Source organism: Pteropus vampyrus, unplaced genomic scaffold (assembly GCF_000151845.1).
Source record: "Pteropus vampyrus isolate Shadow unplaced genomic scaffold, Pvam_2.0 Scaffold171, whole genome shotgun sequence".
Classification (NCBI taxonomy): domain Eukaryota; kingdom Metazoa; phylum Chordata; class Mammalia; order Chiroptera; family Pteropodidae; genus Pteropus; species Pteropus vampyrus.
The window spans coordinates 1,552,196-1,577,662 of record NW_011888952.1 but is presented as its reverse complement, the minus strand read 5'-3'; the positions used below and the strand labels follow the sequence as shown (position 1 = coordinate 1,577,662).

The following is a 25,467-nucleotide window of genomic DNA, read 5'->3' as shown; positions in this document are numbered from 1 at the left end:
ACATGAAAAGATGCTCAACATCATTAGCTGTCAGGGAAATGCCAGTCAAAACTACTATGAGATACCACTTTATACCCGCTAAGATGGCTGCAATCAAGAAGAGAGACAATAAGTGTTGATGAAAATGTGGAGAAATTGGAACCCTCATACCCTCTTGGTGGGACTGTAAAATGGTGCAGCCACTTTGCAAAACAGTCTGGCAGTTCATTAAAAAGTTAAACACAGTTAACCATATAGCTCAGCAACTCTCCTAGGTGTATAATAACCAAGAGAAATAAAAACATGTGCATACAAAAACTTGTATACCAATGTTCCTCACTGCATTGTTTATTCATAATAGCCCCAAATTAGGGACAATCCAGAGGTCCATCATCTGGTGAATGGATCAGTAAAATGTGGGTGTTGCATTGGAAAATAGTGCAATATTATTTGGCAATGAAAAGGATAGAGCCACTGATACATGCTACAACATGGATGAGCCCTGCTGAGTGAATATTGCCAGTTACAAAAGGCCATATATTATAGGATTTCATTTATAAGAAATGTCCAGAATTTAAAAATCCATAGTCAGAAAGTAGATTTAATGAGAGTGGATTGGGAGTGGGGATGGGAGCTTGAGGGAAACGAGGAGTCACTGCTTATGGGTAAAGGTTTCTTTTTTAGGTGATGAAATGTTCTTAGGTTGTAATGGTTGCACAACTGTGAATATACTAAAACCATTGAATTACATACTTTAAATGGGTGAATTGTAAGGTGTGTGAATTATATCTCATAAAGCTATTTTATAAAAAAACATGTGGCCCTGATACACAAAGATGGGACTCTCTGTGCTTCCTCCTTTCCTTGTCTCGTTGGCTCCCTGAGGGTAGTGTTGATTTTCTGTCTGTGACAGGCTGTCAGAGCATGTTAGCTTGTTTGTAGGAATGAACTTTGAGTAAATATGATAATGATTTCTTTCATTTTTAATTGTGCCTCAGTTTTCAAAGCCTAATTCTCTGCTCACCTCATTTAACTTTTTATATTACGGATAGGCAGTAAATATTGGGAGAAGGGCTGAGGGAGGAAGGAAGTATGGAAGGAACCCACCCGCCAAATGCTTCCCTTGAGGGGTTTTCTGGGAGGTGAGAAAAAGTCAAAATGTCATCTGTAGCCATGGAGACATCTGATGGAGTGGTTAGGGGAAGATGAGAGTGCTTTGCTATCTATCGTTGTAAGCTGAAGCAGTTGTTTGGAAGATCTAACCCCAAGCCTGTATCTGAAGTTTAAAAATTTCCTTCTTTACCACAGGATTTTATTTTTTTCCAGTACTTTTTATTTGAAAATTCTCAAACATATAGAAAAGTTTAAAGTATCATGAATACCCTGTATACCTTCCATCTGAATTGAATAATTAACATTTTGTCACACCTAATTTATCTCTTGCTCTCTTACCACACACACATTCTCTCTGTATCTCTCATGTTTGTACACACACGCACACACAACACATCACATATACATGTATTTTCTCTTTTCTTGAACCATTATGTAAGTTCCATATACAAAGACACTTCAACCTGAAATTTTTGGCATAAAACTGCTAAGAATACAGACATTCTTCTATGTAAACAGAATACCATTGTCATCACATAATAATAATAATAATTCCATAATACCACCTAAAATCCAGTACATATTCAGATTTTCCCAATAGTCCACAGAATTTTAAAGGCACCTTTAAACCATTGTTTGCTTTTTCCTCATGTGTAACTTTATATTTACAAAGTTTTTTTTTTTTTAAATAACAACTAAGCATCAGTTATTTAGTATATAAACTTGAGTGTATCTGTGAAGCTGTTGATACCTTCATCTCTAGAAGGAGAAGACTCAGTTATCCTATTAGGCAGAGTGCCTCCAAGGTCCTGCTGTTCCAGGCAGGCCTCTTTCAGGTGAGGTTATCTCCAGGGAATCAACTGGGCATCCTGGTCTGATTAAGGCAGCTCTCATAGCCAATCAACCCTGAGCAGTGGCTCTTGCCCACCCTTCCCCAGGGGTCCCAAGTGGCTAATGTTTTTGAGGAGGCAGGAATGGTACTGTGAAGGCTATTTTCGATATTTTGAAGAGCCCAACAGAAATAAAGTATTTATGGCAGGAGATTACATTGACCCAGTAAACCATCAAGTCGTTGTCTTTTAATTTTTTTTTTTTTTTTCCTAATTCTATTGTCTCAGAGTGGAATGGAATACTGGTTAGCTCAGCCCAGTCAGAAGCTCTGATTGGCAGTTATGGGTGCCTTTGAATTATAAAAACAATAAGATAAAGTAGTGCATATTGTTGGGTAGGAGTGGTTTTTCAAAATGTAGTCCATGAGGAAGCGGGAACTAGGAAGCAGAGAGCCACCAGCCCTGACTTCCTGACTGCGTCAGTGGAGGGTCCTGGGGAAGTATTCTTGCAGTTTGCCCTATGACCATTATTCTAGAGGTTGTATTTTTACAGCTGACCCTTCTCACTTGCAAACATAACAGCTGCCATGTGTTGAACTTGGGGGATTTCCATGTTTTGATACTGTAAAATTAAATTGATTTCTTGGTTCTGAAATCTTAGTGTTGATCCATCTTGCTTCTCAATTAGCTATGGGAGAGTAGGGAGGGAAGGGAATATGAAATATTCTAAGGTGTATACTTTTTAAAATTAAATATTGCTCATGTTTAATCATGGCTTCTATCAGTCAACAATACTTACTGAGACCTTTGCCAAGTTCATGATGGTATAGGGATTCAAAGCAGTACAAGCACGCCATCAAGAGATTGACATAGGGGTAGGACAGAAAAGTAACTGAGACTGCAGAGCTGTGGATGTGCACACAGAGCCAAACACATGGTACAGTAAGTCCTGCAGGATTTCAGGAGCATCAGATGCAGAGAGTTGGATTTTGAGCTAGGCCTTAAAGGTTGAAACTCCAAGTGTTGGAGAGGAGAATGATAGAAGGCATTCCAGAATGGCCTGTGGCATGGGAACACCCAAGATCTCTGATGAAAAGTATCAGGAGAGGCATATCAACCAATATTGATTACATTATCTGCAATTTCCACAGAACTTTTTGTACCTGGCCTTTTGATGCCCACAACAACCTTATTCCTCCATTTACCAGATGAGGCTGTCAAGGCTCAGAGAAGTGAATTGATATTCGCTAAGTTGACTGAATGTTGTTAAATTTAGTGGTTCCTAGTGCTTATCTACATCTTGAGGATTATAGTACACTTCATAAACTTGGAAGTAGAAAGGAAAATGTATGCAAAGTGATATGGAGGAGTTCTGCTTTATAGAGAGTATTGAAGAGTTTGATTAGATTAAGCAATTTCAAAATGCAGTTTGCTTTTTTGTCTGTTTCCTTATAATTGCGTTCTTAGATAGCACGATTTTTTTCACTGTACCATCCCGAGGCCTGGTTAGCCAATATCACTGTGCATTCTTACTCTTACTGTCTTTAAGAATGACTGGTTTCTAATAAAATCTGTGAAAATTAGGTTTTTACTCATTCATGATTCCATCTTTAGATTAAGAATGGGAGACAAGGCAAATAGGAAGCAACTTCTTTCTGGCCTTTACTTTTATCTAAATTGTAAAGGGAAATTGAGAGCTTGCCCCCACTTGCTTTTATTCAGCTATCTGGTGAAAAAAAAAATTCAGTGGTAAACTGGAAATATTTATAGCTCATTGTTGGAGACCAAATCATTAAGTTTCTTATTATAAATATAGTATATTGCTTTGGGTTGGTTTATTTTTAATTTTGCTACTAAATGAAGGCCTTCGTGTTTATCTTAATCTTCCTTGGAAAAGGCCATACCTAATTCTGCTTAGCATTTTATTAAAGGAAAGAAACTTGGCTTCTAAAAAGATTTTTGAAATATTTTATTTTCATATAGATATGTATAACATGTTATTCATTGTCTAACTTAAAGCTCATCATTGAATTGATTTTAAAGCACCAATTCAGTATCAACTCTTTAGAGAGAACTATTTTGAATTTCTATACCCAAATACTGATTGGTTTATTTATATTTTGTTCCCTTCTTCCTCTATTTCTTTCAACAATGACTTGTGGAAATAAAACTTTATCCTTCAATACCATGAAAGCTAGGTTGAAATAATATTAAGCCTAGCTCCACTTAGCCCTTAGCAGCATGGACCTAAAAACAGTTATGCTCATGGAAGGGGCATAGGATTTGGGTTCTGAGGAGTAGGGATTTGCTCCTGGTCCTGCCACTAGTTGTATCACTTCCTCTTGCCTGGGCTTCATCTGTAAAATGGGATAATACCTGACCCCACAGTGTTTGCGTTATAATGTGCTTTGAAATCTTTAGAAGTATAATACAAAAATTAGTTCTTGTAGCTAAATACAAATGAACCAAGTGGAAAACTGTCATAGCTTTTTTTAAAATAAAATTTTCCTGATATACTATAGGTCTTTGAACATAAACTTTAAACAATCATTGAATTAAACTTTAAACAATCATTAACCATTAAAATGTTAATTCGTATTAAATGGATAATGTTTGAGAATCAAAGAGATTAGCAACAGGTGATTTTGTGGTAGAAGAACCTATAAAAAAACTATTTGATCCCAGTCAAGGTGTAAGAATACACATTAACTTTCAAATCTGGGTAAGACTTCCTAATGTGAAACAATTGGAACTTCTTGGTTAAATCATGATTTTCAAAAGGACAACCGAGCATGGCTTTTTCTCTTGTGTGTCTCCACGTGTTCAATTCAGCTGTGCATACTTCTGCTGCTGCATCCTATTGCACCTCCAGCCTTTGATAAGCTGATCTTTCTGCTGGTCAAGCTCTGTTTCCTTCCCCGAGAGACCTGCCTGGTATTCCTGCTGGTCCTTCTAACTCATTTACCTCCTTTGAGAAATGATTTCTCACTCACTGCCTCCTACTGAGGCTGAGGTGCGGATGAGATTCTGTAAATGAAAGTCTGAAAGCACCAGGCACATTTGGAGCAGGTTGTATCATTACCTATAAGAAGAGGAATAACTTATTGCAAACAATGCTTTAGGAAAATAAATATGGGAAAGATCAAGAAAATAACCATCCTGCTATTTTTAAATCTTATTGTTTCCAAATGAGCTATTACATATGCATCTGCAGAAGAAAACATAAAACAATATGTACAATTATCATTTAATTATTAAGAATAATTATCATATAAACACCCAGGTCAAAAAATATAACATTGCCGTTCACTCTTCTCATATTTGGCTCCCTGATCATAGCCCTAGAGGTAACTGCCCTACCAACTCTTCTGATAGTTATTTTTCTGCTTTTCTTTACAGTTTTAGTCTGGCATATGGATCCCTAAAAAATATAATTCAGTTTGCCTGACTTTGAACTTTTATAAATAGATCTCTACTCTATGTAATCTTTTGTGTCTTCCTTCTTTTGCTCAATATTGTAAAAGTTACCCATATTGTTGTATGTGGCTGACATTTGTTCCTTTTCATTGTTGTATAGTATTCCACAGCTTAGACATATTGCAGTTTATTCATTCTACTGTAGACGGATATTTATAGCCTAGTTTTAGACTATAATAAAAAGTGCAGATTAGAGCATTCTTGTATATCTCTCCTGGGATATATGTGCAACATTTCCGTAAGTCAATGTTTTTCAACCTTTTTCCATGATCCCTTCTCCTAGGGAGAAAAGTTACTTTTAAACTTTAAAATTCAAATTAAATTAAGCCCAAAGAGTAAGATTTCGTCGGGTAGGATTGATCTTTGGAGGGCCACAAATCTTTGTAATATCCAAGGTTTATTCACCCACCAAAAAACAATATTTGCTCCGTTGTGGGAGTCATACTGCCCCCATTGAGAATACAGGCTCTAGATTATAAACCTAATTCCAGAATTGTTGAGTCATAGAAAATGTAAAATTTTGACATTATTAGATTGTGATAAACTTCTTTCCAAAGCAACTTTACCAATGTAAGCGATTACTAGTAGTATGTGGGGGGTTCTGTGGCTATGTATCCTAGCCAAAATCTTGGTTACTATCTCGTTTAAATTTTTTTTGCTAATCCATTGAGTGTATAACAATATCTCATTATGCTTTTAACATGCATTTTCCTGATTATCAGTGAGGTTAGACAGCTTATGTTTATTATTTACATTCCTCTTTCCTGTGGTTTTTCTACTTCAAATCTAAAAATTTTTGTACGTTCCACTTACATAGCCCCTGCTAGGAGCAAACACAATAGAATAACTTAGTTATTCACTTGAAAAACAGGATGGAAACCAAAGATCTGTGTTCTAATCTCAGATGAGCTGTTAAACTTGGTGAGAGTCCTATACCTCTGGTCCTCAGTGTCCTCATTTACTAAGTACAGATAGTGACTGGGTTAGAACAGTGGTTCTCAACCTGGCTGCCTATTAGAATTGTCTGGGATGTTTTTTTAAAGTACTGATGTTTAGACCACATCTCCACCAGAAAGTTTGATTCAATTGGATTAGAGACCTCTATATTTTTTCCAACTTTATAGTCTACGATAATGATTGAATAAGTCCTTAACACCTAGATTCCATGGTTTTGATCATCCTCCATTTGTGTACCCTAAATTAAGTGTGCCAGACAGCTATTTTCTATTTTTGTAAATGATTTATAAAAAGGAGGAAGCACCTTAATTTAGTCCACAGAAGAAACATGGTGTCAGCATTAAAAATATTTTTCTGTAGCTGATATACTTTCAGCACTAATAGGGTTTTCTTTCCTTAACAGCTGTCAGGACAAAACACACATTCAATGACAATATTAAGAAATTATAAATGAGCCTTAGAAAAAATGAGGCACATGGCAGGTCATGGTGTCTCAGTCCAGCACAAGCACGAGAAGGCTGAATTCATGAGTTCCTGACATTTGACTTCCAATTGTAAAATTCTATCCCATTGCCAAAGACCCTACTTGCAATTACTTGCAATTCCAGTCAGAGAAGGAGTGCTCTGGCCTGGGACCATGACACAGTTAAGGTGAATCAACTGTGCTCCAGGAAGAGTTGGTCAGAACCACTGCTCTCCTGGACTAGGCCATGGTCGGTGCTTATTGGGACCAGGGAGGGGTACTGTGAGAGGGCATTATATACCATTCTGTCTGCCTCTGTATATCTTTAAAAGTCTCCATAAAGAAAAGTTTTTAAAAAACTACTCTTCTGACATTGGGTCAGCAATGTTTTCTAGTACCCACCTGCCACTCAAGTGATCAATACCTGACACTTGTGTGACATTTGTATTTTTCAGAGTGTGTTTACTTGCATTTATTCAGTTGATCATCATAGCAATTATTTTCAATGAAAAGCCATTTGTAGCCATCTACACCCTGGTTGTGATAGCAAAAACCAAAATTTCAAACTGGCCTTAACATAAACAAGAAATTTGTAACTAGGCCATGGAATCCTGGCCCCAAGGATTATAGATCGGAAGGGGTTCAATGTCACAGTCGTCTTGGTCTTCATTGTTCAGCTATGTTCTCTCTTTGTTGATGTCATTCTTATACTGTAAATAGGTTCCCCCCACCCCCCACCCACACACACACACACATCCAGTTCTCCATTCCTCCATGTCTGAATGGCTTGCTCCCCCACCTCCTTGATGGCTTTGCTGACATATATCATGATTAGTGTTGGTTTAAGTCACTAAGCTCCCCCCCGCTCTCTCACACACACACACACACACACACACACACACACATAGCAAAATACATGGCCTCAGCCAGTTCCAAAATCTCATTCTTCCTTTAAGAGCATCTTCCCCACTGGCTCCAAAAGGAAAACCCCTGGCACAGACTGTGGTTGACCAGGCCTGAGTCACATGCCTTCTCTGGATCACTTGTAGTAGACAGGGATGAGCTGTTGTGATTGGCTAGCTTGGGCCACAGGCAGGGTGTGGTGATTAGGAGCCTCCTTCAGAACCCTGTGATTGGGTTGAGAGGTGGTGCAGTCCCCCTCAAAGGAGGAGGGGCTGATGTGAGGGGTGGGGTGCTGGGCATATATGTAGAAGCTCATTCTAAGTCCAGCCTAATCTTAATTCTACTCTTGTGTTTGTCCCTCCTAAACAGTTCTTTTCTATGCACAATTTCAAACTAAGGACTTTACTGCAAATCTTGAAATTCTAGTCCCCAGATCTGCCCCCAAGCTTGACTTACTCTGCTTTCTGAATTTACCCCATCTTCTCACCTAACCACAAATACCATAAGAAAACTCTTTATATTCATTGAGTCCTTTAGCAAACTAGCTGCTCAGACTCCCTCACCCCACCCCGAAGAAAGAGAGTATTCTCTGAGATTGGAGCACAGGGCTTCTCCCTTTCTTCACAGGACACAAATGTCTCATTCTCATTAAGAGTAGACTTTTAAGCTCCCACACACCATCATGAGGCCACACCTCTTAGGGTGGGGAAGGGGAGTGTTCTGGCTGCCTTTGCTGCCCAAGTATGCACTGGGGAGCTAGGGACAGGAGGCCAGTGTGAGGCTTCATCTTTCAGCCCAGATGGTGATGGTCAGTAACAGTGTGACTGCCTTAGGACATGTGCCTTTAGTCTCCTCTGCAGTCTAAAAAATTACTTGCTATGCTATCTGTAATTAGGAACATAAACTACACAATACAGGCTTTGCACAAATGAACAATTGTGGGGTATTATGAGCCTCTGTGGATTATTTGAAGAAAAGGAGAGGGGGAAAGCTGGTTGCTGTTGAACAAATTGCTACCAGATGTAGATTTCAATAAACACAACACTGTTGTTCTCTTGCCCGAAGGTGCTATGAATTTCTTGAGGCAACAGAGCAATCAGTAAACTGGCGACTGTTTCAACATGAGCCTCCTGGTGTTCCCTGGTCTGGATATTTATCCACAAAATGCAAGGCAGACCCTGGATGGGAGTGGAAGGCTCTCTTCCCTACCTGACATTTTACAGTAGAGTAATACTTTAAAATGTAGCAACCATATCCCATGGCAACTAAAAGAAGCAGGAACTGTGGTTAGAATGTTGCAAAAGAAGGCATCACTGAGAGGCGCTTTAAGAGAAAACAGATCAGTGGTTTTTCTAACAGATGCTAATTCTGCTAGCCATAGGACAAAACCTGCCTCAGTCAATGAATGAGAGCTGGCTTGTGCCACATGATGAAGAAAGCCCACTTTCCTTCCCCCATTAAACTTACAGATGAGAGGAAGAGACGCATTAAAGCATTACAAATAAATAATGAGTGACCTTCAGTGTCCTGTAAAGGCGTCCTGTGTGAACTTACAACGTGGGAGCTGCTTTTCTGCCTTCACCAACTACTGCCACGGGCTGGCCGACACATGAGCCTGAGAATTTGAGACGGAAAGGTCCCAGAGCCATCATGCTACTTTGCTATACCTTGAAGGAAATGGAAAGGAGAGATTGAGATTAGTTTAATTCCCCTCCTCCAAGGAGCCTTCATTCCCTGTAGCACTCAGTTCTCCCCTCTGCACCTTCCAAGGAAGGATAGAGAATATGATTGATTTTAGGTTAGTATACCAACAAACTTCCCATGTTCCATAGAATACAGTGATTCTAGATATAGTGATTTCCCTAACCCGTCTCTTGATTATGACTTTAGTAAAAAGCGAAGTACCAAATGGGTGGTTGGTTTAAATTTAACACAGATATGAATATATCACTAACCATATGGTTTTCTAATCCTCTCTTCTCAGTTAAATGTTCAGCTTCTTGAGGGCAAGGACCACCTTTTCCCCTTTAAATTCTCATTAACTAACAGGTACTTTGCACATAAGGACTCAGAAGACTATATGTTGATTGAATGGCTAAAAAAAGATTTTTTCAAGAAAAACACATCAGCTACTGAGACAACATTTTTGTTTTGAATTGTATGTAAGAGTTTAGGGGCATAGGAACTAGTTGGAAGTCCTAGAGTTGAAGTATATTAACAGCATCAGATTTTTATTTGGCCCTCAATTGACACTCCTTTGACTTGACTCGAATTCTGGGGTGGGGGTGCTCTCTATCTCACAGGGTGTCTTTGGACAATGATGGTATGATTAACCTCTGAGAGCTTGCTATATACTAGATGTCATACTAATACTTTATTTAATCTTCACAACCACTTTATTTCACAGATAAGGAAATCGGGGTACATAGAGGCTAAGTAAGTTGCTCAAGGTCACATGGCTAATAAGTGTTGGCACCAAGTAGTTGGCTGCAGAGACTGTGTTCTTAATTACTTTGTAGTGCCCCTCTATAGCTAGTTGAATTCCTCTTCTGAACGACAGACCTTCACATGTTTGGCCATGGTTTTGACATTCCCCAAACCTCTCTTCTCTAGATTTGTGCTTTGGATGATCATCATGGTCCATGGATCCTACCTCTTCAGGTCAGAAACTCAGTATATAGACTCTCAGGGACTACCTCCTAACAGCCCAAATCATAGGAGATTGTTGTATAGACTAGGCCATTTAATTTGTCGTGTCGGTCACTCCCTATATGTACATGGAGAGATAGTTGGTAATCAGATTTCATAAACGCCTCATAGCACTGTGATACCTCCGGTACTGAAGGGATCTGCTTTCCAGTGAGATCATCCTGCTAATTTCTGGAGAGCAGCAGAGACATCAACAAATTCTTGCACGAATTCTGTGCTCCCTCTTTTCAAACTCCATGTAGGCCCTGCTACCATCTATGAACAATCTTTTAGAATTTCTTTTAAATTTAAAATCTTTTAAATTTTAGCTTTCGTAGTTAAAATGTATCTCCTGAGATCACTTCTTTGTCACTTTGATTGAAGCTGGAAATTCCCAGTCTCAACTGCTTTTCTACAGTCTCTTCAAATGACTAACTTCCACACATGGTTGATGTTCTCCAGGGCATGTCAGTTTTTACTAATCCCATTCTTGACGGCTAACCTTATTTTAAAGATATGCTGAGACCTCAGTACAGCCCCCTGGTATGTACTTAGTATTCCTTTTATCTTAATGGGAAAAGATAAATTGGCTACATTTAAAAACAACCCAAAACTTCTGAGTCTTTATCAAGGAGGGTGTCTTTTGAAAAAGGCAGGTCAGGTGGAAGTGCTTGATCAAATAGGAGTAGACATTTGTGGGCCTGATCAGCCCATGAGACAGAACACTGGGTAGCATCTTCCCAGTTGAAGTGAACTCAAAGGGAAATGATGGGCCTCTTGGCCTGACTGTCCCATCGGTACAAAAGACCTCTGCCAGTGAATATGAATGTGGCTGCTGTGTCCAAGAAAAACCCTGGGAGTTCTGCACTCAGCAAATATTTATTGTTGGACTGTGAGTACCCAGAAGGCAGGCACTGGATTTTACTCATGTCTATGATTCCAACACCTGACATGAGAACTGGCATATACAGAAAATACAATAAATGCTTGTTTGTTTTTAATGAAGGAGATTCCATTTATATGAAATATCTAGAATAGGCAAATCTATAGAGACATAAAGTACATTAGTGGTTTCCAGGGGCTGGGGATGTGGGCGGGGGGGGAGGGTTAGGGGTCTAGAGAGTTGGAAGAAAATAGAAAGTGACTGCTAATGGTATTTCTTTGGGGGATGATGAAAATATTCTGGAATTAGATAGTGACGATAGTTGTACAACTCCGAATATACTAAAAACCACTGAAAAGCACTCTTGAAATGAGTAAATTCTATGGTATATGATTATATCAATAAATTCATTTTTAGAATAGAGTAGGTGAAACTCATAAAAAAGCCCACTAGTCATCAAGCAAAGGATATGGTAGGGAAAGGCCTACAGGCATTCTGAAAAGCAATTCATCTATGCTAATCTGATCTAGAGTCCTTTGGAGTTAGCCCTTGAGGAATGGAGAACAAGTTAACTAGCTCATTTACATAGGCTTGAGATCCCTTATAAAGACCATTTAAAAAGTTGAATCACTTTAGGGATTGAGAATTTGTTAGAATTGGGGACTGAGGTTTACAGAATAAGGTAGAAGAAATAAACACATTTCTAGAACACAAATTAGTGTTCAGACCCATTCTCTTTAGTATTTTTTATGCACGGTAATACTTCAAGTTACCAATAGTGTTCCACAGTACATCAACATGCACTAAGCACCTACTGTGTGTCAATTGCCAACCCAAGAGAGAACCAGTTCTTGTCTGCTGGAAGTGCATGGTCTCCTGAGCTCCAGCAAACAGTGCTAGTCCAGTGGGGAACAGGCCAACTTGCTTCTAAACCGAACGTTATGTTAAAATCCAGAAGGGATAGTAGAAGTGAATAACCCTTTCTTACCAAGCATGGTGTATCTATAGCTCTGTCCGCAAGAGAGCCACACTGAAATTGGAAGATTCGTTGTACAGTGAAAGGAAGAGTGGCCGTTTTGATGTTGGCAGCGCCGAGAGTTCTCTGGATTCCTAGGGGCGGAGAACAGACGGAGTCATGGGCCTTCTTGCATGTGTCCTGAGCACTAAACGTCCTTGAAGTGTGGAAAGTCCTGACCATAAGCTTTATTAATTTTTTTTCCCATCTAGAAAGAAGCCAAGAAATTTCAGAGTAATCTAGAATCATCTTCATAAAAGATAATACCAAAAAACTTGGATAAAAGATATGCTTGTTAAAAAGAATATTTCCCAGTCTTGGCTGGCCGTTTGAGCCAACAAAAGCTAAATCTCAGTATTTAATGAGTGAGAGAGAACAGCTAGAAAAGGGTGGAGAAGTAGGCAGAAAGAGGCTATTTAAAAAACCCTAAAGTGCTGCAGCTGTTTTGGCTAATTTTTCTCATTTCAGTGATGTTCCAAGCTCTTTGTCTTCTATGTGGGGTGAATTCATTTGGCTCCCTCATGAGTCATCCTGCCCACAAATAATCTCTCTTGGAGTAGCCCTCATGAAAATAGACAATTCACATTGCATTGTGTGAATTGGCAATTGTGTGTCCCTTCCCTGGGTGGGCTGTGTTGCGGCTGCTCTGCCTGCCTCCACACATGTCAGGACTTCTAAGGTCTGAGCACACCCTCAGTTTGCTTGGTTAAGGGGGTGGGGGGCCACAGAAGGAGATATCTGGAGTCCAAAACTGAGGCAAGCAAGGAAAGCTGCAGACAACAGGCCCTGGTCAGCTGGCCATTCCATCCTAAAAGTTTCTAGATTTCATAGATGTAACCTTCTTTGCAAAAGTTTTATGAGGATTGTCTATGAAAAAGCAGACAACCTCAGAGGAAATTCTGTGTAAATAAATGTTGCTGTCATTTGTACCTCGATCTTGCCAAATGAGCTTTTCCTTTTATATAGTATTTTCTTTACTATATGGCCAGCAGATCTGAGCAGCATTTTTATTTACGATTTCCCTGGAGTGACACTGAGTTCTCTAAGATAGAGACTAAAATGGATATCTTTGTTTTTGCTGCCTAGCAAAATTTTCTCTTCCCTAATGAGTACCACGATTTTACTCTGAGAAACCATCCGGAACCTCATTCTCATCTCATGTGCTTTTCTGGTGGAGTTGGCTCCACGTTTGGCTCAGAGTTGGAGCATGTAACCGAGGCCCAAGATAGTCTACACATCATATTTCCCCGGCCATAATGATTGGTTCAGAAATGGGCATATGACCCAGGTATAACCAGTGAGATCCAATGAGTCTTTGGCTAGGAGAGCTGGATCAGGACTTGGATCTTTGCCAACATGAGGTCTGGGTTGGGGCAGCCTTCTTATATGTGAGTGAAGAGCCAGTTTGAACATGGAGACCACACCTGGAAGAGAGCCGAGTCTAGATGAGCTGAGAGAGGACAAGAATGGTTGTAGTGTTAGCCTCTAAGTCCTGAGCCAAGCTGCCCTAAAGGCACCATTACTCTGGTCTTTTTAGGCGGGTGAGCTGACAGGTTCCCTTTTGGCTTGAGTATATCAGGGGTGAGTTTTCTGTCCCTTGCACCAGGAATTCTAACTCATTCAGAGGCTGTGTGTCACTCATACCCATCTAGCAGAGTGCCTGGCATATAGCAGAAGCTTGGTCTGGATTTATTACATAAATTCTCATTCAGTTTAACAGATGTTTATTGAACACTTAAGAAGAAAAAGGTCTAGGCGTACCTCGCTATATTGCGCTTCACAGATGATGCATTTTTTTTTTTTTTTTTTAACAAATTGAAGGCAAGAGCCTCTACCAGCAAAAAGATTACAACTTGCTTTATTGTGATATTCGCTTTATTGCAGTGGTCTGGAACCAAACCCAAAATATCTCCAAGGTACGCCTGTACTGTCTGGTTCCTACAGGGCTGCACTACTTAATATAGCATCCACTGGCTACATATTGCTCTATAAATTTAAATTAGAGAAAAATAAAATAAAAACTTCAGTTCCTAAGTTACACCAAATGCTCAATAGCCACAAGTGGTGAGTGGCTGCCATATTAGACAGTGTAGATATAGAGCATTTCCATCATTGCAGAAAGTTCCATAGGACAGTTCCACTGTAGAGAATATAGTATGCGAAAGACGCAGCCTCCAAGAAGCTGTATTTTCTCAGTTGTTTGTTTTGAAATGATCAAAACAGAATGATCAAAACAGATCTATACAGAATGATAGTCTGACTTACTGAAAAGACTGATTTATAAAAGGTCAGCTTTATTTCTCTCATGTATAATTCTTTACATATAAATTTTAATGAAGTAGTTTAATGAAAAAAATTACTATATAGAGCCATACATTATTCCAAGTGAGGTGTGCTTAACGCAAGAGGAACTACGATTTACTGAGCCTGGAAACTAAGATCCTCAGAATGACTTTTTGATTCTTGGAAACTTTTTAGGAAATAAGTCACTGATTTTAAGTGGAACTTCACTCAAATAGTAAAGTCCTAAAATTTCTCACTGAACTTGTTTTCTTCTCTTTACCCATAAGACTCACACGTGCTAAATTATAATGGTGATGATTCTGAAAAAGCATTGTCCAAAGTGATCAGTTTCTGGAAGATGGCTCCTGGACATTCATGTGCTCCTCTTCTGCTCTTCTGTGTCCCATATCCAACTCTTTGCCATCCCCTCTTTCAGAGTAGGGTGTCTGAAGCATATCCAGACCTCCCACATATTCATTTTGAAGAGGTATGAAAGTTTCCCCACAGTTCCTTCCCTCAAGGGCACCATTTCTCCTAACAGTTGTGAGAGAGGCTGACCAGAAGTCTATCAACTTGTTCCTTGTCGGCCTGGAAACCACCAGCACTTGGAAGGCTGAACGGATTCTGCCCTCACAGGGGCCATCTTTAGCCCCTCACATTTAGCCCAATCTGGCCATACTCTATTTTCAGCCTTATCTCCTTAGGTCCTCACTGATGGCTCCCTCTTTAACCAGGCTCCTTTATTCACAGTCACAGAACATCATTGTCTTTTGACTCACACTGGCACCCTATCCATCTCCCCCACATGCCAGTTAATGATTTATCCTCAAAACTTAACTCAAATACCTAAGCTGTTCTCACAATGCTCTTTTAAATCGTCCAAGCCAGAAATTCTTTATCCCGCCTTTAAGCCTTTAAGACAGCATAGGGGTTTTTCTTGTAACAGCTTTATTGAGATATAATTCACTTATCCTACAATTTGCCCTTTCTAAGTGTACAATTCAGTGTTTTTAAAATATATTCAGAGTAGCAACTATCACCATGACCTGTTTAGAATATTTTCATCACCCGCAAAAGAAACCCTATACTCTTTAGCAGTCAGCCCTCATTTCCCCAAGCTCCATCACCCCCCATCCTACTGCACCCCCAGACCTAGGCAATGACTAATCTACTTTATGTTTCTATTGACTTACATGTTCTGGATTCACATAAATGAAATACTACAATAAGTGGTCTTTTGTGACTGGCTTCTTCCATTCAGCATAATGTTTTCAAGGTTCATCCATGTTGTAGCATGTATCAGAACTTCATTCCTTTTTGAGGCAAAGTAATATTCCATTTTTTTATCACCTTTTTTGGATCCATTCATTAGTTGATGGCCACTTGAGTTGTTTCTACTTTTTGGGGATTATGAATAATTCCGCTATGTACATTTGTATACAAGTTGTGTTCTTTTGGGTATATGCCTAGGGGTGAAGTTGCTGGGTCATTTGGTAACTGTTTTTTACCATTCTCTTGGCAGCATTATATATTTTATTTAAATCCCATGGTTATTTCCTTCCTTAGGAAATTTAAACCTTTCAGGGCAGGAAAAAGCCCTCATGTCTCCTTCTACTTCATCCAGTAACTACCACCATGTCTGCCTAACAAAAAACACAATCATTATTTGGATATGAAAATGTAATAGAAAGAAGTGGATACTTGGAAATTCTTTTTCTAAGTTATGTCACCTTTTTCTGTTTGTGCTGTATCTGTACTTTTCTAAACATACTTGGTCTCTGAGGCCCAGGCATTGGAGGCAAACTGATCCGCAAAATGCAGGTGAGTGGTGTACAGTACCCCACAGGTCTGAAACTTCTGAGGGGAGATATTCTTTGAAGTGCAAAGACAGGGCAGCTTCCAACATGTCTCCTTCCGGGCAACAATACACACTGTTCCACACTACTGAGAAAGGTCAGCTCTGGGGTTATAAGGCACCTCTACAAAGAGGGGCTTCACAGAGTCTTTACTTATTTATCTCAAATAATTAAAATGTTGAAAGACACAGGAAAAGCCATTAAAAGAAAAAGACGTCTTCCTGTTTTTTCTCCTTTGATTAAACCCTAAGAAACAGCTTAAACAAATGAGAGGAAAGATGCCAGGCTTATGAAGTGGAGACCCTGCAGCTGTCTTTGGGTCCCCCTTAAGGTAAAGTCAGCAGTATTTTCCAAACTCTTATGGGCAGGAAGAACTTTATGAAGCAGCATCGTCGCTAACTGGTTCTTTTCTCAGTTGGGACATCACTGGATGTGATAAGCAGCTGCTTTGAAGTGAGTGGCACAGCAACTCTATTTGATTCTCTAGCAGCAGATGGCAACTGTGGGTGATGACAGATAAGAGAGAGGGCTGTGCTGCCCAATCTGAAATGGAAATTTCAAGTGAAAAAACTGGGGTCTCATTGGGGCATAATTGGTCTTTCACGAGACATTCTCAAGGGTTCTCCCAGTACCTGGAAGAATTGTTCTTCATGTAGGAGTTTAATCAACACTAAATGAATGAAAGAAATTAAGCTCTTCTCTTCTGATTGAGGGAATCAGGGTTCTAGTACATACAGTAAGAACTCGAAATTGCCTAGCATTTACGAGGCATGTAGTGACTATAAGAGTCCAGGATGATAGATAAATTTCAGTTCTTATACACCTCTTATCCATTGCTCATGGCTGCTTAGAGAGTTATGTTGGGAAGGGACTGTTTCAGGCTTAGCAGGAAAGATAGTCATATAATGAATTAATGGTGTCTGTCATAAACACCTAAGAGAATATGGGTAGATAGCACATGTGTCGAATATTTGCCCTATACCTGAGCCCCTTGAGGACAAGGACAGTGTCTTTGATAGCATATCCTCGGGACCTAGCATACTGCCTGGCACATAGTAATTAACCAGCAAGTATGCATTGGTTGAATGAGTGATTCGATTTTCTGGTTTTGGAATTGGCCCATGATTTCTAAGTGAATGACACACATTAAATGCCTCAATGAATTTTTGCAACAGAAATATTTCACAGAAGACTTTGATTTTTATGGAGTTATTGCCTTGATGTATTCAAAACAGCCCATCATTTTGCTACACCAACACATTTTAAGAGTTTTAATTTAAATTGACTACTGAAAGCAAACTTTATTTTCTATTTCAGTGGTCTAAAGAGACACCTTGGCATTTTAAAAAGAACACAGGCCTTTCTACGGGCCTGGGAGTCAGATTTGAGTTTTACTTACAGCTCAGCCATTAACACACTGTGTGACCTTAAGCTAGTCACTTCTCCACTCTGGGTCTTGGTGCCCTCTATAAAATTAGAGAATTTAAGTCAATGAGCTCTTCGATTCTATGAATCAGGATAGAGGATGAAAAAGAATGAGTTTCAACTAGATAATATGTCTGTCTTCGGCCTTCTCTGATTTCAGTTTCACTTTTTGTCTAGGAGCAATGATATTGGGGTAGGGAGGGTAGGCGTGAGATTTTAACAATGAATCACTACAGTGAAATATCAACAAAAAGAAAACCTTTTTTGATATCTCTGTAGAATGTAACATGAGATTTGCCTTGTATTCCAAGATGATGATGGTACATGCGATAAAAATATAATGTATCATCTCAGACACAAGTCTTGCTGACATTTAGCACGAAGATTCTGACAAATACTTGTTTTTATACTTATATACATTCTGCCTGATGCCAAAAAAAAGAATTAAGATAGTTACATTCAAAACCATAGAAATCATTAAGCCTACAATCCTTTAGAATGAGAATAAAAGGGCAAGAGCCAAGTTGTTGTTGTTTTTTTTTAAGTCATTATTTTAGGAAACTTCAACTAAAGAAAGCATCCAAAGTTGAACATGAAATGTAACTCCAAAGCAAAGAGGAAGGTAATGGGCTACCTAGTTCTCCTTGCCTGATAACAGCCAGAGTAATTGGCTTTGAGGAAAAAAATAAAATGCAGGCACAATTTGTCACCCTGCCAGTCCTGTTCTAATGACCTCTTATCAAGGCAATAGCCATCAGTTAATAATGAAACCATTGAATTGCAAAGGAGAGTGCCAACGTAGACCAAGCCTTACTTAATGGATAATGGCTATTTTACTAGTTGTTTGATAGACTTTAGCCAGGCCACATACAAAAATAGTAACTGATGCTTACTTTTAATAGTGCTTATGTGCCAGACACTGTTCTAAGCACTTTACATGTATTAATATATCAAATCCTTAGAACAGCCCTATGAGTTAGGAGCAATGCTCTGAGGTCTGCGATTTTAACCACTACACCATACTGCCTCTCACATGTCTGAACTCATGCAGAGATTTAACTTAACAGCCACTTACCACAGCTCTGAGACATCTCAGGACAGAGTGTCTCTTTTAAAGAAACAATCAGTTAAAAAGTAGGCAGATGCAGTGCTACATAACTGGGTGGATCAGTTGTTTGTTCACTGAGTTAACTTTCTTTTCATGTTGTTTTAACGTGGCATATTGAATTTTAAAGGAATAGTGTAGGCTCTGTCTGAGCATTCTTTTATGCATTTCGGTGTTAGCATGAAGAGTATCATACATCATGCACAAGTGTGTGTCTTTGCCAGCTATGGTCTAGTTCAAGGTCAGGGTTTCCCTCTAAACTACATGGCTTCTGAGATTATTTTCCCTTCAGGAGGAGAATAGAATGTAGTGATTCACATAATTTATTAATTCATTCTACAAGAATTTATTGAATTCCCACTTTGTACAAGACAAACAATAGAAAGATGAATAAGTCAAAGCCCCTGTCTCCAAAAGTTTTTTTCCAGCCAGAAGCATGTAAATTTTAACAAACGATTTCTATATGGTGTGGTAGTTATTCTTGTAAAGTGCTGTGGGGGAGCACAAAGGAAAGAGCCGCTGTCTACGCCTAGGAAGGGCAGACAGGCTTCTCAGAGAAGGTGCCAGTTAGTCCAAACCCTAATTCAAACCATGTGTGCAGAGTCTATAGGGAGTGTATTTTTACAGCCACCTGGCGTGACCAACAATCCCATTTTTTTTTTAACTGTCATAGTCAGAATACATACAATGCCACCATTAGTAAGTCATCTCTTTTGAGTCTTGATGCTGTTTCACACCCAGGAAGAGTGGATGAAACTTATCTGTCATGATGGGTCAGTATTTTACAAGTTTACGTGTGGTAAGACCTCTGGGAAAGATAAAGCCAGGAATAGAGGGAGTCCATACTTGGTAGATGGAATAGGATGCTAAATGAAAAAATCAGAACTATCAGAGAGGAGCCAGCACTGGCATTTCCTTCAAGGCTGATTCTGTGTCCATTAGGAAACATGTTCTCTACAGATGTGTGAAAACTGCAGGGAGCAGTGATTGGAGTCAGAAATGGGCAAATGGGGCAAATGAATGAATGAATGAATAATAAATAAATAAAGTCATTTTGGAGCTAAGCTTTGTGTTCAGAGAGCTTTGCCCTAATCCAGTTTAGAATTTTCATAGCACCTTCTCTTAAGAGAGGTCAGAAGGCTTTCACTTTTCCCTTCTCATTGCCTTGTGAAGACAGGCATTCAGGATCCCCATTCACAGGCGAGGAAACTGAAGTTGTAGTCTGAAATCACAAAGACTCACAAGCAAGTGCTTAATTTCTCTCACCCCTACATTTGCTCTTAAGTTTGCTGCTTAGAGTGAAGAGAGTTCTCAGTAGTTTTAAGAGAATTATAAGACTTTATATTTAATCACCTAGAAACAAAACATTAAAACTGAGAGGACGCTTTGGAGATTATCTTATCCAATGCCCTCATTCTAAAAATATGAAATCTTAATCCAAGGGACAACTCCAAATAATTTGAGGGGTCCAGCCATTAAAACCTACTCAGCCCTCAAAGTTTCTAACTGGAAGTCAGTGCCTCCAACAGCTGTTTAAGAGCCCTGTTTCTCCTTCTGAGACTCAATTTAAGAACTTTGGTTGGGGCCCTGGAAAGTTCCCCTACCCTCAGTCTGCATATGAGTTCTGGGCCTTCCCTTCACTCCTGTCCATTTATCAGCTTCCCATCATTCCCAGTAACCACTGACTATGGCTTGCAACAAAAAAAAATCCAGCCTTTGCATTGAAAAGAAAGATTAAGACCAAAAATAGAAGGATCCTCCCTTTAAGGTCTTATACACCAATTCTGCTGTTTCTTACCTGCCTCCAGATGGGCCAGCTTGCCACTGAAGCATCTCTTTCTTGTATGAAATGGTATAAGAAGTAGACAATGCTATCCAATAATCTGATACTTTCTTCAGTTTCCTAAACTTTCAAACTTGTTAAACCAAATGTTTTACTATGTTGTAAGAGCAATTGGGAATTTTTCACCGTGGATGAAATATTTGTCATGGCCTCCCCTCCCACCTCGTCTTATCATTTATTTATTTATTTATTTATTCACTTACTTACTTATTTACTTATTTATTTACTCATTTATTTATTTATTTATTTATTTTGCATTTAGACTTGATCTCTTTCAACTCTCCATTTCTGGTACCGTTTCTAAATTATTCAGGACTCTGTTAGTTACAACTGACATAAACCCAACTTGAATTATCATAGGCACGTGGAAACAGTGGAGCACTGAACACATTTGAAAGAGCGATTGATCAGGCAAACCTTAGAAAAAGCTGCCTGCCATTCAGCAGTAACAGCAACAGGTCTCCCTGCAGACAGGCTGCTGGCAGCTCCAAAGCCTACAAATTCATACTTCCGTCACCAGACATGGACTGGCCCATGTCTTCTCGGGTACCAGATCAAAACTCAGGGCTCAGCTCAAGTCTGTTGCTCATTTTGGAGCCACTCAAGTTGGGCCAGAGAGACAGGGTTTATAAAGGAACATGGTTGGCATGGGGTGAAGAAGAGGTTCCCATCAGAAGGTGTTTGCCATAACCAGAAGACAGGAGGGCGCTGGACAGACAAAACTAAAGGTGTCTATTACAAACCTGAGAGTTCATCAGGAGAGGAATGAATAAGTGATAAGAGCCAGTTGAAAAATCGCAAGCATAATATGCTTTTTAAAAATAGTTATATTCAATAAAGCTTTCCTTACCAACTTTCCCTTAATCGACTCTCCTGGTTAATTAACGCTGCACTCCCTTGTGAAAGCATGATCTGCTGTCTCCGGAAGGCTGGATGCTCCCAGCTAGTAGGCTGGTTTTTAGGACACCTGCACATTTCTGCTTCCACCAATTGAGGGGTACACTTTCCAAGTCTTTTGTGTTTCTTGACACATGGATTTGTTGTAATTGTACCATTTGATTAAGTATCTCCCAAACAAAAAAAAACAATGTAAAAAGAAAGTTATTCCTATGAAAACCAACTTTAATTCAGAAAGATTTGATGATAGCAAGTTGCTAAAAGCAGTGGCTCTCTACAGTGGGGAGGAGAGGGCTTTCACCTTTTATTCCAAAATCGGTTCTGGAGTCCAATCCCCTGTATTCAAAGTCTAGCTGTTTACCAGCTGTGTAACCTTGGGCAAGTTTCAGAACCATCATAAAATATAGCCTTTTTGCTGTAAAATGGAAATAATAACAACCTTGTTGAGGAACTGTTAGGATTAAATAAGATAATATATTTAAAGCACTTATAGATCCTGGCACATAGTAGGCATTCAACAAATGAGACATCTGTCATCATCATTATTATAATTATTAACAGTTGCGACTTGAGGTGAGACACATATAACTTGAGGTGAGACACTAATCTAATGCTAAATGATAGAAAATGAGGATATTTCCATTAAAGAGTTTAAAATTTATTTAATAATTAGAGAGAAGTGATTGTCTAACCATAGAGAAAAATCATTTATTTATGAAACCAATCCCTGAAAACATAAATTTTTTTTAATGTAGAAAGAAACCTATAGAAAGTTCTAGAGCTACGTGAAAACCTGGTTTATTATGACGAGCCTGTAGCACGTCCTACTTCCCTAGTAGTATGTTTGGCTTTTGTAAAAATAAAAAAGCCAGAGATATGAAGCAGGGGAGGTCATTGGAAAGTCTCCAGGTGGCTTTAAGGAGTCTCTCAGTACAATAGAACCCATGTTGGCTCTATTCATAACTTTGCTTTCTGGACCAGAATTCTAGAAGTTGGTACATTCTTTTCATTTGTGTCTTTCACAGAAGGCAGTAAAATTTAGTTCTCATTATATTTAGGGCATCTGGATTCTAGTCAGTGTTTCTGGCTCTGTTTTAGAACCTAAAGTCTGTGGCTTACTCCTAATGTGGAAAATGGAATAATCCCCCAGGCACGAGAAGAAGAACTCCAGCTCTCAGGCTGCCGTTACTATAGAGAGAGGCTGCTGCAGACATCACAAGACTTGTTATACAAGGAAACATGATTACAGTGGATTAGAGAAACTTGCCAGGGCCTTGAAGGATTTATTACATTTTGAATTCTGAATGAGACATAAATATGTTTTTCCCCTCTTAATTTTGGACCCCATACAGAGAAGGTGAGAAAATTCTTCGGCAAATTCTAGAATGCTTAAGCTGCTAAAGATCCATTGGGTATTGTGTCAAAGGGCATGAATACTTGCTTGGCAGAGATGCAAAACAGTCACTCCTTTCTGTCTGTACTGCCAAGTTAGTTATTCCCTTGTCTCCCAGTGGGAGAAAAATGGAGCTCCTTGGGGAGTCTTCTGGAAGGCAGCATGGTGTAATGGAAAAAGCAATGCACTCAGAGGCAGGAGGCCTGGATTGCAGCTTTTGCATTTATAAACTCAGCCTTAGTGCACTTAAATGAAATATAATAAAGACAGTAATTCTCATCTCAGAGGGTTATGTTATGTTAGAGGATGTTAAGTATGTTAAATGTCATGTACAGAATTTCAAATGTTAGTTGCATTAGCATTACAATGGCAGCCTATAACACACTTATTTGAGTTCATAGATCTCAGAATTTTGCTGATGTCCTAAAGGGAGGGTCTTTTTAAAATTTTGATGGTCTCTGGCCATATCTGTTCTCAGATTCTTTGGTTCCTCTTGAATATGAATAGGTAGCATGGAATAGTGGTTAGGAACAACTTTGTCTTCAGACAGACCTGAGTTTAAAGTCACTGCTTACTAGCTGTGTAGCCTTGAACTCACCTGACCACAATTATCCCCAGTTTCCTCATACGTAAAATGGATATAAAAATAGTACCTCCACCATTCTTTATTCCTTTATTTATCCTGTCTTATTTTCTATATGGCACTTGTCACTATCTGAAATTATTTGTATTTATTTTCTGTCTCCTACTGTAGCCCCCACTCAAATATAATCCCCTTTCTGTCTCCTACTGTAGCCCCCACTCAAATATAATCCCCATAAGGGTAAAGACATTATATGTCATGTTTACCACTTTATACGTCTTGCCTAAGATAGCAACTGGTACATTGTTGTTATTCTTTTCCTTTGACTTCTATTTTTAAAAATTCCCCTCCCAGTGTCATGGCTAAATTTATATACAGTAGCTGAGTTAGAAATTGAGCAGAGACATTTTGTGTTTGGAAATACCTGTTGTTCTTACAGTCGAGTTTCTATTTCTTAAAGATGCTTACTCAGCCTTTCATGGCACAGTTTGACTTGTGACATCAGAAGATTGACAGGCAGAAGTGTGACTCAGGGATTCAGCTAGGAAAGTGCGTGACATTCAGCCGACTCACCCTTTGAGGGATAGCTGGACAAGGTTCAAAAAGGTCTTGGATTTCAATTTATCTAGGAAGGTATTTAGCAAATTATTTTTAACCATTTGGATTTGGTACAGCTCATCCAAGGAATCTGCAGTCTTTGCATAAGTGGAGAATGGAAGAACTAAGTGGAACTGAGCAAGAGAGAACAGGATTCCCTGCCCCTTCCTAGGGTGGTGGGTGGGGGCACCTGGTAGTGTTTTCCAAGGCTTGGACCATGCCTGCCCTGCTCCCCACCCACTCTCCCAGAGCATCCTCTTGGACTTTTGTTTCTTAGCACCTTTGAAAATCACTAAGATTCCAAGATTTTCTATAGCCACTCAGAGTTAGGCAGTACAGATAGATAAATGTTTGGGCTCTGAATTTCACATCATTCATTAACCCTTTCCCTGTGAAGAGCTGGCACTCATAGCAATGAACTGTGTTATAGAGAAAATTGATTCTCCTACCACTCCTCACAAACCCCCATGAACTGTTGTTCCTCTGAATTCCTGTAGGACCAAGATGGGCTTAGCGAGTGGGAACAGATGGTTCCTGAACACCCAGGGGCTGTATACAAAATGTTGCATCTGTGTGTATTTAGGGGTGGGGGAGGCTTGATATCATTAAATTCTTAAAAGATATTATCTTTGGTCTAAAATAGCTTTGGAACCACTGCCCAGGTGGACCCAATATATTATTGTAGTGTTTGCAAACTCTGCAGATTGGCCCCTCTGGCACTCAAAGCTCTGTGTGGGTGAGTTAAAGATGGAAATGCTGAAGCAGTGTACAGCTAGCTGCCCAGTCTTGTTGGGTTTTTGCATTATGGTCCTCGCATCTCTTATTGAGCTCTCTCACTTGCACAAATGAGTAAGCCAGGCCCATTGGTAACCAGGTCTTGACTTGTCAGCAGAGAGTTTGGTCGAAGAGGGTAGTGGGAAATTCTATAAATAAGATACCTCTATAGATTTGGTTTTAAGAGTAAAATAAAACCACATCACCAACAAACCTACCTATTAGTCCACTGAATTTCTTCCTTTAATCATAGAACATTTTCCAGCCATTCCCATACTCTTAGAGGAAGAGTGATGATACATTTGACCTTGTCACTTGAGGGAATACAAGATGAGAGCTGCATTTCTGTATCCAGGAGCATTAACGTTCCTCTCCTCATCCAGCACAGTTCACTGTAGCCTAA

At 39.3% G+C, this 25,467-nt stretch overlaps 1 protein-coding gene across 4 annotated transcripts in view; it reads left to right on the top strand.

Moving 5' to 3' along the window:
• The window catches only part of ATG7 (autophagy related 7), a 228,405-nt gene that overhangs the window by 127,392 nt on the left and 75,546 nt on the right, over window positions 1-25,467 (top strand). Inside the window, exon 13 of one of the 4 annotated variants that reach the window (XM_023536863.1) lies at window positions 12,302-12,546. The exons of 2 other annotated variants lie outside the window; for them this stretch is intronic. In XM_023536863.1, the coding sequence (XP_023392631.1) occupies window positions 12,302-12,352 (51 nt within the window). In that variant the 3' untranslated portion in view covers window positions 12,353-12,546. Of the gene's footprint in view, window positions 1-12,301; window positions 12,547-25,467 lie in introns of those variants that run through there. One more of the 4 variants, XM_023536861.1, reaches the window with a different exon arrangement.